The sequence below is a fragment of the Phaseolus vulgaris genome, chromosome 2, assembly GCF_051622355.1.
Source record: "Phaseolus vulgaris cultivar YP4 chromosome 2, ASM5162235v1, whole genome shotgun sequence".
NCBI classification, from domain to species: domain Eukaryota; kingdom Viridiplantae; phylum Streptophyta; class Magnoliopsida; order Fabales; family Fabaceae; genus Phaseolus; species Phaseolus vulgaris.
Genome location: NC_143499.1, coordinates 45174877 through 45189049, shown reverse-complemented (window position 1 = coordinate 45189049; position 14173 = coordinate 45174877). Strand labels below are relative to the sequence as shown.

The 14173-nt window shown below is 29.9% G+C and overlaps 1 protein-coding gene across 3 annotated transcripts; it reads right to left on the bottom strand.

Moving 5' to 3' along the window:
• Window positions 1–315: 315 nt before the first annotated feature.
• On the bottom strand, window positions 316–8418 carry LOC137812529 (protein PSK SIMULATOR 1). 3 transcript variants are annotated; one of them, XR_016518840.1, is made up of 12 exons: window positions 7551–8418; window positions 5612–5913; window positions 5394–5486; window positions 5196–5286; window positions 4129–4222; window positions 3197–3294; window positions 2917–2980; window positions 2511–2620; window positions 2043–2159; window positions 1522–1638; window positions 1331–1375; window positions 316–1223 (listed from the first exon to the last, which is right to left on the bottom strand). XR_016518840.1 is itself a non-coding variant. In XM_068614569.2 (12 exons), the coding sequence occupies exons 1-12, from the start codon at window positions 7836–7838 to the stop codon at window positions 722–724; spliced, it is 1881 nt and encodes a 626-aa protein (XP_068470670.1). In that variant the 5' UTR covers window positions 7839–8418; the 3' UTR covers window positions 316–721. The 3 variants fall into 3 exon arrangements, 2 of the variants coding, with proteins under 2 accessions (XP_068470670.1, XP_090155141.1); XM_068614569.2 differs by having other exon boundaries at window positions 1522–1598; XM_090299015.1 differs by having other exon boundaries at window positions 1522–1598; window positions 5382–5486; window positions 7551–8389.
• Between the last annotated feature and the right edge of the window lie 5755 nt (window positions 8419–14173).

Below are 14173 nucleotides of genomic sequence, written 5' to 3'. Positions count from 1 at the left end.
CATAGAATACTGTATACTAGAGAATATCTTCTTCTTTTTTATCAGCATATACTAGAGAATATCTAATAGAACTAAAATTAGTTAGATTATCTATAGTCTACAACCTGTGTTAAATGATATTTTATCTTAATTATCTCAATTTTCTATTATTCTATTTCTAAATTCTATATATATAGAAAATACTGTATATACTTTATACATTTGCATTGAGAATGTACTCTCTGTATAGAATTTTCTATTATACTACTTTTATTCTTAATTCTTGAATTTTTCTGTTGAGTGAACCCAATAGTGTCCGTAGGCATATAGGCAAGATAACCAAACCAACAATTATACATGTAATAAAAACCAATCATAAGTACACCATATCCTCACTGTCTATACACTCTCAAGAACAAAAAAAAAACAGAATCCACTCTGCTCCAATAGCTAGTGGCCATTTCAATCACATTGGTACAAACAAGAATGATTATGATCTCATCTCAACCCAACAATTTCCTTTATTCCATATCTACATCATGATGTGGAGCAGCATTTCACCAAAACAAAGCACCCTACCATAATGAAGCAAAGGAGTTCAAGGTTCCAAAAATGTAGCCAAATTTGGCATTCCACACTTGAAGCATGAGTATTTTTGTATATCTACACAAAGAAGTCCATTCTTGTGTCCATGTCTTGCTACAACCCTTTCCTTTTAAAGGCACTCAACAATAGTTGCATTTTATCTGTCCACATCTAGTCTGTCAATCACATCCAGTGCTCTCTTTTTGTCAATAACAAAATCAATGACAGGAAGCTTGGATAAAATTCTATTAAAAGAATATTCTTTGCTTCTACTTGTTGATGAATAACTGCTGCTCTTGGTAAGTCTTGTATTTTCTGTCAATCCATTCTTCAAACTGTCAAAGTCCAAACTTTTACTGATCCCTCTTTTACAAATTTTATTGCTAACATCTTGCAGCATTTGCTGCTCGTCACTTGTTAACAATGGTGGTAAGGCTTTTGTAGATTGTTGATTTGTCGTTTGCAGGGTAGAGCTGACATGGGACTTTAAGGTAGACCTTGTTTCTCCTGTATCAATGCCGGATTTACTTTTGATAGCCAAGCGGTGAAGCCATAGGAGAAGTTCAAGAATATAATTTTCTACTTTGTCTTTATCAGCATGGTGAAGCGTTTCAATCCTCATCACATCAGCCTTCACGGTCTTCTTATTCAGCTCAGAGCTGCAAGAATTTTAAAACAAAAGGGAGCATAAAAAGAGAGAAGAAACAAGTGTACACTGTAAAACATCTAAGTTTCAATTTCAAAATAGAAACAGAAGGTTGCTTACCCAGTGCTTGCCCACTCCCCTACCCAACCAAAACCATGATGTGCTCTGAGTCAATTTTAGAGTAACCAAGCAAAAGAAAAACAGTTAGTTCATATAGAAAGTAAATGAATTGGTACTAAAAGAAATTCTTAATTGTCAAAGCAGAAAAAAAAAAAATTCTCAAACAGGCATTACAAAGCCAGACATCTTACTTGGCTGTGTTTGTAGCAATTGGAACCAGCCAATGCAATGTTTTCTCCATCTCTTGTTTAATATCTGATATGGCGAGCTGCAGGAAACAGCACCACAGGGACATGGCAAATACACAACTAAAATTACTAAATCAATATAGGAAATTTTGATCGATTGAAATTACAAATCTGAAAGCAGAAGAGAAATGCTATTTTTTTTGTTTCATCATTTTCCTTGCCATTCAAATTAAACATGAAGTTGCAATGTGTTGCTAAAAATCTAGGAAGGTTATAAGGGAAGTCCAATGGATTAAGTATCGAATGCAATCCAAGGTATTAGCTGAGGATTGATCATAGGAGATTGAGCCTGTTAAATACTGATTGAGGGGTGATAAATCAACAATGTCAAATATACAATTGTATATTTTACCCCCTAAAGGCTTTTTTATATTGTCTTGATCTCAAACTTTTTCAGAGCATTATCTTGTTTCTTAATTGTTGAACAGTGAATATAGGAGAAAGTACCAGCAGTAATATTGTACCTCTTTTGCAACATGAAAGCTTGGCAATTTGGAACGCAAAGCTAATTTTATATTAGGAGGCAAGCTCTGATACAATGCATCCCTTGTATTTGAAGGCATAGAACTGGATCTGGCAACCTGACAGCATCAGCAAGGGCTAAGTGGAAGGTTCTTCAGTGCATAAGCTTAATCACACACATTGCAGTAAACAGACAACTATTTAAACAACTATGAACTAGAATAATTACATATGATACAGACTGGGAAACTGATTCGACCACAAAAAAATAATATACCAATTAGAAAATGGTAAAAAATAAATGTACAGCCTAATCAATGCTCAAGTGTCTTGAATCAAATAAACAGTGGGCGAGTGGCCAAGTTACACATTACTTTAGTTGAACTTTTAACCAAAAGATACAGATAAAAAGCATACTGATTGACCTAGGCCAAGCTATGAAATGAATACAATAAAGAAGAAAAACTTACTAGAGTATCAATTTGGAGCACTATATTAGCATAATGCAAAGCAAGGCCTGCAGGACCCAATCTTTGGCGATTACTGGTGGTTTGAATTAATGGTTTATGGTCATCTGCAGGTACCCATGGATAAACACCATTACAATCACAAACAAAAACACAGCTTTCATTACAACTTGATCTGAAGAGTAATTTGATGAGAATGAATCCAAAATACTTTCCTTCCTTGCATCCCCCCACCCACCCCTCTTTCCCTCCCACCCCCCTTTCAAATTCTGCTAATTTCTAAACACTAAAAAACTGGAGTAAAAAGGCTGAAATTTATCAATGATATCAAATAAGTTATGTTGATAAATAATGACTAAAGGAAGAGATATTAGAAGCAGATAGCCTTTAGTGGGTATATTACCTGCAGTGCCAAAGACATTGTTTATCTCCAAATGCAAAAAATGAACTATCTCTACAAGCTTCTCCATAACCTGTAATCCATTAGATTATAAATTACACTCCGCTTTTCTCAACTTCACATTCATGTTATGCTCAAAATGAACCCACCTCCATCAATAAACATATTACAGTATCTTTACTAGTTATTGTATTATGCATTGCTCAAATGAAATGAAATGATAATACATGTCGATTGGAGGAGAATAAGAGATGATAATCATTCATGTGCAGTAGTAATCTGAAGTCACCTCCTCCAAACTTCTGGACCAGAGTGACTTTTTTTTCAAATGTTTAACTTGCTTCTTTTGACTTTTAAGTTCTGCCCTCAAGATTGAAAGGCCATCACCTACATGATGACGAGAGATAGTCAACATTTTATACATAAGAAATTGCCTATAGAAATATTGCTTAATATAACACAGTCAAGCTTCTAGCTCAGAGTGAGTTTTCCTTTAAAAGTGCTTTATATAATAACCATTGTGCCTCCATGCATATGCTCAACTAGAATCACAGTTCAGGCGCCAAAAACATTCAATTGAAATGAAAAGACGTGCTCTGGAACAGTCACCTGACTGAACAGAGATACACTATTGTTTTTTAATAGCAGTGAGTTGCCATGGGATTACTTACTCAATGCATATGAAGGCATTCAGAACACAAAAGCCAAATTAAAATGGCCTAAACAAATCAAGCCTAGTTTTTATTCAGAATCCAGCGAGAAATAATTCTACTCTCTACCTGTTTAGTTTGATAATAACCACCGTAGTAAACACAGGACTAATGTATTGAACAAGTAAAGCAATCAGTATAATTTATGTGAATCTTAAACCATGAATTCAACTGCACAGACATTTGGGGATCATTTTCAATATAAACATGAATGATGTGTGTATAAATGTATATATATATATATATATCACCACCACATCAGAATCAATTGTGCTTAGTGAGATTTGTCTAAGTTTCACACACTCCAGCCCCTAAATGTTTATTTTAGAATACCAAAATTAATCTTCTCTTTCTAGTACGAAGCCCAACAGTGTTGGACATCAGGGGTGTAGGTATTGGAAAAAAAAACAGTCCCACATCAACTTGAAATGATGTGCCAAAATACAATATATAATAACTTTATGTCACACAAAAATTGCATATTATGTCATAAATAGTACTCTTCAATTACCATTTTGAGCTGCACCCAAATTCTCATCCTCTTCACGTTTATGCTGATAATCTTGCGCAAATCTATCCAAAGCATGTAACTCATGGTATAATTCCTGAGGACATAAAAATTTATTGTCCCATTTCTTTCAGACTTAAATCACACAAACACAGAAATAAAGACAAAGTTGAATGATTTAAGAAAATGCAGGGCAACAAGTTCACACCGTGCATAGATTTATTATAGAGCCCTTGGTTGTACCCAGGAAAACATTGGAGATCATTTTTCATAACACAGATTGATATTTAGTCACCTTTCTTTTTTCCATGAATATGAACAAGTAAATATGAGAAGATACCGCACAATGAGCAATAAATACAGCTATTCCCGCTTCAGATTATTTAATCAAGCCAACAATTTTTAAACAAGAAAATATAATGCTTTCGCAATTATTTATGAAGACATATTCCTTCAACAATAATCAATTTATACATATTCAATCATCATAGAAAGAAAGTATATCCAAGATCACATTTGTCTCATTTCAAATCAGTGTATGTAGTAGTACTCAACTACTCCTACTCCTATATATTAAGTCCAATTTATTATATTACAAGCTTTAAACAGGGTGGTGAAAGAAATTGCAACCATATAACACCCACTGATTACATGTTAAACAAATATAGTAATTCAAATTAACTTCAAACATAAATCGTGATGCAGATAAGAGTCACAAGGAGGAATAAGAAAGTGGGGGATGGGTAGCAAAAAACCACATGCAATTGATATGCTACACAGGCATAAGAAAAGTAGTGAAAACATCTTTAATTCAATTTCCACAACAAGACATCTTTGGGAAATAGTACAAAATTAAATTTAGGTAAAAAAAATCCAATTTAGGAACAATTCATTACTCAAGTATTTCAAATATTTGAAAAGTGGTTAAAAGTAACCATTTAGTGATTGAACTAACCACCAGACCTGAGTGATTTATTTTTACAAAAAAAAAAAATCCATTCACTTTTTCAGCTTTAGAAGCAACTAGCAGAAGCAACAGTACATATTTCTTGGTAAAGGAATATACTCACAGCTGTAAACTGAACCAAATTCATCAATTGGTGCATTAGTAATTCAGCCTCCTCCTTTGATTGTCTTGGAGAATTATGTTCTTTGCTAATTCTAAAATTTGCAAAAAGATGGGTCAGAATGAAAACATGCAAGGCTAAAATTTGTTACCCTGAACGACTAAATATTTAGATGAATTGAGTGAGTACAATTTATATTACTTCTCAAAGTATCGGTCCAAGTTGTGCCACTGAGGATCCTTTGAACGATTTCCAAAACGAATTACCTCATCAGAAAAGACTTTCAACTCATCCCTGAAAACATAAATCAAAATCACATACAGTTTGAGATTTATAAAGTCATGGTAAACTAACATAGTTGGAAGTTGGCCTGGTCAGGAAGGCCCCTTGTTAGGAATTTGACTAAATTCAATAGCTACCTCTTGTCTGCAGCAACAATTCTCAGAAGTTCATCCATATCCTTTGACACTAAATCTTGCACACCCCCTAACGGAAGAACCTCTTCTTTTAAGTGCTTAATACTTTTTGCTGAAAGAGATTCCATAAGACTAAAACCCTTCACAATCGTGTTTGCAACTTCAAATGCTAAAATACCAATTTCATTCCCCTTCATCACAGCGCCAGATACAAAACCACTGCCACTTAAATTTGTCATGCTGCTCCCAAGAGTGTCCAAAACATCAATACCAGCTCTGCCCAGGCGTAAACTCACCTCTGAGACCTGAAATAGAAATATCTCAGTAGATAGCTTCAATTTTACCCTTATGTTTGGTCTACTGAAAGTATAGGAACACTATAACGAAGACTGAGCATGTTTGCAGTTGTAAATTAAAAAATAAGGGAAATAAGATGAAGAATGTTATGTTCAGACAATAGAAGGAAATACTTCAATTTTAACCAATTCAACAGAATACCAGTCCCCGATTCATTAAATTTAGGACATTAGTTACTCAATTTATTAGTGTTCTCTTATTATATCCACTAGACTTCTGTATGAAGTTTTGCCTTTCGTAATCTTCAATTATTCTTTACTCCAAAATTTGGAAAAACAACCTCCGCTTCCGCCACCAAAATGAAAAACAGAAATGTATAAAGAAGCATCTCAAAAGATCAAAGATGTCAAGTTCCAAATATTTGTAATTCAACAACAAAGACAAAACCCCAAGGTAAAGCAAAAAATTGTACTACTGCTAGACCAGAAAAATCTAAGCTAAGACTCAGGTAAATGTAAACTAGGTAGATTAATCTGTCCAGAAACTATATATATCCCAAACAACTGAGTTCAGAAATCCCAAGTTAATAAAAAGTATACAAGTGGATCCAAAACCTCACCATAAAAGTCGATTTTGTAGAATTGAGTTAAGCATAAATCCACTTTCTACTATAGTATAGAGTTTATACTAGTGCAGTTTGTTGTTCTTGGTGTGACGCTGATAGTCCGTGGTCTTAAACGATAATTCATAATACTACAATTCTCCCCTCATGCTGTAGAAAACTCATTCTTGACTTGAATGTAACAGGTGATAATGAAAAAACCAACAATGAAATTGGGAAGTTGTTGTTTTCTGCTAACATTATCTCTTAAACACCAATAACACTACCAACAATGATTTGCTAATGGCATTATCTTAAACAGAAACAACACTGCCTAGACCAACCTAGGCAGCGTGTTTCTAAACTTGATATACTAGTTCCCGACATGCTTTTATGAAGTAAGTGACTGTGCAATTTGAAAGAAGTTTGGCGGTAATGCTAAAATTAAGAATACCAAGAATAGTTAAACGAGGAAAAATCTCCAAAGAAACTTAAATACTTAATATCCATACTCAACAAGAGTGAAATCCCAAAGCCCAATAAGGCCAGCTCAACCAACCCCGATGCTGACAAAGGACAAGCAACCTAACCTAATCTCAAGACTCAAGTATACATAAACTATGATATTTCAAATTTTTCATCACACAACAATATAGCGTCTCCATTCCAAAACGTCCAACCAATCCCTGCATAAATCCCATTCCCTAAAAGCTATCCCTTAAATCCAAATCAAATATGTAACATAAACTAACATAATTTTCATTGCCAATTAACACCATCTTTGTCAATCACTTACATCTGAAAACAAAATAAACAAACAAATAAAATCTAAAGTAGTAGTTTGAGGACAACTCTACTTTCACCCTGGATCTATCTAACCCAATCCATCACGGACTGCAACATGGTTCATGAGTATACCAGGTTTGTGGTAGACTTAGATTACTGATTGACCAGTTCACAGGTTGAGCAAGAAACAGAACGTTGCATAACAAAAAAAGATTGGTGAAGCAGAAGAAAGAGGGAGAGAAACCAAAAATAACCAACCTTTGCTACAGCTTGCCTTGATCTTACTGACCTAGACTTATGGGGAAAAGAATCATTAAAGCGTGGGATTCCATCATAGAAATCTTCAGAACCGGTCCCTGTATGTGCAGCAGCTGCACCTTCTTGCTTTTTCTTGTCCACTTCATGATCCCTTGCACTTGTCAAATCACTGGGCACCATGGTGGTGGAGTGGCGGTTCTTGCCATCAGATTTATGGGTATCAGAATGTGCATCTGCTTTGGCAAACACCTTGTCACCTTTGGCAGACTTTGAACAAAGCCCCCCCATATCAAAATCTCAATCTTTTTGCACAGAAACAATAACAGAAGAAACTTTACTGGCAGCTCAGCTCATCTAAATCCAGAACTGATATAATAGCCCACCTTTTTGTTTGTAGTGCTTAATAAAGAATTAAATAATACTAATGATAATAATTGTAAGTGAGGAAAGAGCATGAAAGTTGAGAAAGAAATTACAACAGTTTTAAACAGAGAAGAGAGGGGGAAGAGGGATGGGGGTGTATGGGACTGAAACAAAGATTGAATTTTTGGGAACAAAAAGTCCACCCTCAACCTCCCTTTGGTTGCCAACAACAATAATATATAATAATAGCAGTCTTTGATAATAATAATAATTATTATTATTATATAATAAGATTAACCATAGAATAGAAAATAGGAAAAACATAATATAGTAGAAATTTTGATGAGAAAAGAAGAAGAATGGGGTTGTGGAATGTTATGTTAATCAAAGGGAGATGAATGAGGCGGCGCTTCTAGTAGGTTACGGGCTGAACACTCCGCCGAATGTTAGATTACTGCCAACTACGGAACTGGTCGTGTTCAATGTTGTCGCTTCAAAGTTTCCTTTTTTTTAAGAAAAAACCGAAATTTGCTTATAAACATTACAATTCAACTGATGATACTTTTATTGTTAAGTAACATTAATTCTAACTACTAAATTCACTTTTTTCTGCTTCTTTTTTAAGTTCTTGCATATGGTGTCAAATTAACTAGTTCTTGGTTTAGTGGTGATCAAGCTTAAGGTTTCAGTCTATGGAGAAAACTTTGTTGCTGAGAATCACTCATTTTTGTGTGACTTGTTATGCTCGAAAGAGAGTTATGTGGATGAACAACTAAAAAATACTTCTTCTAATCATATTTTTCAACTTTTAATTTAATTCCTAATTTTAGAAAATGTTAACAAATTTAGAAAATTGGTAAATAATTACTTTTTCGTTCAACCATGTTGAAGACTAAGAAGAACCTATTTGGTTTTTACGTTCACACAATATTTTCTGCGATATGAAATATGGGAGACTAATGCCATACTTTCTACAAGTCTACACACTACTGAATAAAAAATATTAAATAGAAAGTAAGTACATTTAATATTTTAGAAATATAAAATATATTTAATGCTTGTTTTTTTAAAAGAATTAATGCAGAAATATATTTGAAAAATAGTATTATGACATGGTATGATATAATGATCCGATATATTTAATTTTGTTTAAGCATAGTGAAAGAATGTATCACTTTGACATTTATAAACTCATATTTTTCAATAAAGATGAAAAGAGTCTCCAATAACTTTTTTTGCATAAAGTCTGGAATCAATTATTGGCCTCATTATTATCAGCTTTAAGAATCAAAACTTATAAAACTGTTTCATGTTTCACAAGGAGAGTAATTAAAAAATCATTTCACCACATTGAGTGCATTTGAGTTTTAGTTTACAACCATTAAATGCAAATCTAAAAGTAAGCACAGTGACTAGTAATAACAATTTATTATTATTTGTATTTTGATTATTTGAATTTTAAACTTAATTTAACCTTTTAAAATTTGGTTTATAAGGTACTGTTTGCACTCACTGTGAAATGTCTTAATTTAATTGATATGAAATTTTCAACACATCTCTCACGTTAAGGCTACCAACTCGTGCATAAAATTATATATTATAGGTGATCTAATAATGGTTTGATAGCAGATAGTCTTATAAGCCTAACAAATAATTGCTATGATAGATTCAAAATGATTCTGATACTATGTCAAAAAATAAACTTAATTTAATCTTATTAAACCAACTTATTAAACTGACTTATATTATATATTATGAAAAGAAAAAAATGTGAGATATATGTAAGAAATGGATATTTTAGATATAATTGAATAAAAAAATTCATATAGAATTTTAAGAGACGGATTTATGAAGCAATATTGAGAGATGAAGTGGAGAAAAATAGAAACTTTTGTTGTACGAGAGCATAAAAGTCCTTACGGGTCAAAGAAGCAGAGCATAAACTAAAAACATGGGAAAAACCAAAAAGCTATGGCTTTGTGGATCTGACAAATGGATACTGATAAAAGAAAACCTCCATTGCACGTTCCCCCTCATCCTCATCTTGTGGGAACAATTGACTTATTCCCCTCTCTAAACAACTTTTTCTTTCAATATTTTCCACTTTCATTTCACCATCTTTCTTCTTTTTTCCACAACAACATTAGAAAAAACGGTTGAAAAAGAAAAAAAATTATACTTTTTAAAAATACATTTTATATTGATTATTGTCTAGAGCCAACAAATGGAATCAAAGTTATTGAGTTTTAGTTCTTTCCGTTCTTATTTTAATTTCTCTATTATGAATATACCATTTTAAAATTTGATGCTTGAAAGTGGGGAAAGATGAAAATGTAGAAGACGAGTCAAGCAATGAGTGCTGAAAGGAGGGAAACAAGTTTGGCAAACAAAAACAAACGTGTTTCTTTAGGAAGCCAAGAATCATTAGTTTTATCTAAACTTAAAACACACGTGCATAAGTGTAAATAGAGAGTCACGTTAAATAGAAATAGGCAAATTAATAAAATATATAAAGAAAAGTACACATTTGTTTAGTTTGAGGATCTCATAATGATGTCCAATGTGTGTGTCAAATTGAAGAATGAAGCAGTATTTCCAAATCTGGTCAAAATTTGTCCTCGTGAGATCTTGGATTCACATACACCCATGGAAAAATATTATTCAAAAACAAATTATTGACAAATGTAAAAAAAAAAGAAGTAAAGATATAAAGTAGGAACGAGAATAAGTCACATGAACTCGTTTGACTATCATCATTTCATATTTAAAGTTAAATTTCATCTTTATTTTTTTAAATATAAAAAAATGTGCATATATTAGTCTATAGATACTTTTTTATTAAAATTGAGATAAATTTGAAGAATAATTATCCGGACAAGTTTTTTTTTATTCCTAATAGAGAGCGTACAATAATTAATAAGATAAATTAACACATCTATGTAGGTATTTTTTGAACTTATCTCTTTTTTACTTTACATTGACTAGACACGTGTATGTATATGAATAATACACAACTTTTAAATTGAGTATGAAGATGTTTCGAGTATGGGAATGTTCTACAAAATTTATATTCTCTTTACTTATTTTTAATTTTATTTCATTTGAAAAACTTTTCTTCCATTAGTCCTTTATTAGAGGATTTGTTTTGATATATCTAATAGTCTCAAGTTGTTTGCTTATGAGTCGAGGTCAATGACAATTTAAATACGCATGGTTCCCTTAACCCTCCAATAAATTTTTGAAGGAGAAAACCGTTCAAACTCCAAAACAGACAATATTTTTTATGTAATGATTAACCCTACTTAAAGTCGGACATTTAAATGTTCTTACTTGGTGAATGGTTGTCGCTCAAATCATTAAAGACTTGAAGATGACAATCATTAAATGTTCTATTTGATTAAAAACACCAATTAACTATTAATTACTAATACATTACTTAATTGTTAAGTTTGAGTATAAAAGAAAGTTATTTTTTAGTTTATAGGATTCTTGAGTCTACAATGAGAATATTTCATCTCCATTGTTATTATACTGAGCATCATCATAATTTAATTTCTAAACCAAAGAGTTACACGTCACTAAACTTATGTTAACTAATAGTTAGTAATAATGTTTCCTATTTTATATACTCTATCACTTAGTTGTTATTGATTCTACAAAAGGATTTGTTTATTAAAAAGATATATATATATATATATATATATATATATATATATATATATATGCACAAAAAATTGTTAAAAGATAAAAATAATTTATTTTAGCTAAAATATAAAAATAATTGTCATGGATGTTTTCCCCCTCAATTAGTTAAAGAATTGTTAATTTTTTATTTAATTTATTACATCTTAATTTTTTTTATTAGTTTTAGATATTTAAGTGATTTTTGTAGTAATATTTTTTCTTTTATCTTATAGCAAACAACTTAAAAAATCATCTAATTTCTATATATTTTTTTATTTGCTTTCAATTTTTATATATCCAGAAACATTTATTGTAAGATACTGATATTATATTCGAAAAATAAAAAAGGACTTCCAAATCTTGACATTCGAAAATCATTTTGGATGTCTTAATAAAATTATAAATGATAATATTCGAAAATTACTTATCAATTCTAGACAAACATATCCAAAAATATATTATTTATATTGTAAACATAAATATCCAAAATGTTAATAGTAAAATAATTAATTAATTCCTTTGTAAGTATTAGGTGCAAGTAGCCTTATTTCAAATACATTCGAAGTCAAATAGGCTGAGACAGTAATGGAAAAAAAAATGAGTATAATTTATTTGGAAAAAAAAGTTGTGCATCGATCAAATTAAAACCTTTATTTTTCTTGTTATATGATTGTGAAATTAAAAATAAAAGTCAAATCAAAACTTTGAATTTATTCTACTACTAACGACTCTGAACGAGAAATTCAAATGCGTGTTTTCCCATCATGCGAGAATAAAGTTATTTTTTAATCCAAATATTTTCTTTTATGATCACTTTATTTATTCTTTCAACGCTAAAATATTTTAAACACAGCTAAAATAAACGTCTACCTCAGTTTTGATTTTTAATTGCTAAACTGTCTTTTTGTTATTTTTAATTTGTTTTTTTGCCTTTAAAAGTGTTACACAAAACATCATTATTTTATTCTCTGTACGAATATTTAAAAATATATTAAAATCAAAACAAGTTTTGTATAGTTAAATTATTTACATTGTACTGATATAATTAAACAAGTAGAACCAATTCTATTTTAGATAAAGATATATTAATACATCTATAAATTTATACATCACTATCGTGTTGGTCCTTTTTTTTTTATATATGGTATTAATAGGTAGAGGCGTAAAACAAACAATTTGCCTAACAAATTTGACTAATAACATAATCTGTGTTTCAAAAGGGTTATAACTTTTTGACATTTTACTCTATGTTAGAATATCAGGGTAATGGATATTTTTGTCCATTTAACAAACACAATTAAACAATTAAATTTAAATAAAAAGTTATTATAAAATATGTATTTCAAAACTTAAATATGTTGACAAAAGGGATCTCCTTTTCTAATAAAATAAATTGATATACAAATTCCAACGTTTTTTTTTAATTCAGTTTTGATATTTAGTATAAATAATTTTGAAAAAAATAATAAAAGTTAAAATTTTAAGTTATGTTTAATTCTCTTTTAAATTCTAACTTCATTTTTTTTATTTTTTTAACGACTTGTAGAAGACAAAAAATATTAAAATTATCTCATTATTCAATCAAATTTTATTTTAGAGTATTTTTTTTCTCTCATTTCTCGAAGTTCTTTTTTAATATGATTTGCACGATGTAGGTATATGTTTTCATTTGAGATATAAATCAATTATATTATCTGCTAGTTTACGTTATTGGTAAGACGTTTTTGTTTGTGTGTGGAACAATCTTTAGAAAAATATAAGAATTAAGGTAAGGAAAACTATTTTTTTTATAGATTATTAGTAACAAGTTAGTTAGGTTTAATAATTTAATTGAAGTTGAATATGGATAGTTATATTAATGCATTTATGAAATTAGGAAGTTCAGAACACTTTAATGAATAATTATTGGAATGTTGAATTGCTTTGTTGCGAGTGAAGACATGATGGAAGATTTGTGTATGTTGACTTAGAATGGATGATGAGTGGTTAATAACATTTTTTTTTATTCTTTAAACAAAAGAAGAGATTGAGATTATTATAGGTAAGATTATTGGATTTTACGTAAATAACCTGACCATTAATTTTCAAAACATGATTATATAAATAGTGTAAACAATATACAAAATAAAATATTAAATAAATTTATTTAATAATTTTAAAAATATCTAATTATACTATTAATAACAACATATAATTATAAATAATAAAAATAATAAAAATAATAAAATAAAATAATAATAATATCAACAAAATGCATATAATTGTATAAAATAATAAAAATTATTTTTATAAATTTTAATATATTTAATAAATTTATTTCAATTTAATATAAAATTATTTTTTATTATTTTTTTATTAAAAAATACAAGTAATTATAGATATTATATATTTAAAATATTTTATTAACTAAAATCTACAAAACAAAATATATCATAATTTATTATTTAAATATTTTTAATAACAAAGTTAAATTGATAAACTTACATTTTATACGTTTAGAATAATTTTTAAATTCTTTTTCAATTATCATATCACTCATAAGTTTTAATAAATCATATTCACAAATTTATTATATC

Bases quoted from the DNA above. Each gene is read 5' to 3' on its own strand.
- LOC137812529 (XM_068614569.2), bottom strand. From the start codon at position 7,838: ATGGGGGGGCTTTGTTCAAAGTCTGCCAAAGGTGACAAGGTGTTTGCC. The intron at 5,287-5,393 runs GTAATATAAATT...TGCAAATTTTAG, and splicing joins TTGGACCGATACTTTGAGAA to AATTAGCAAAGAACATAATT. The intron at 2,621-2,916 runs CTGCAGGTAATA...ATCCATGGGTAC, and splicing joins GATAAACAATGTCTTTGGCA to CTGCAGATGACCATAAACCA.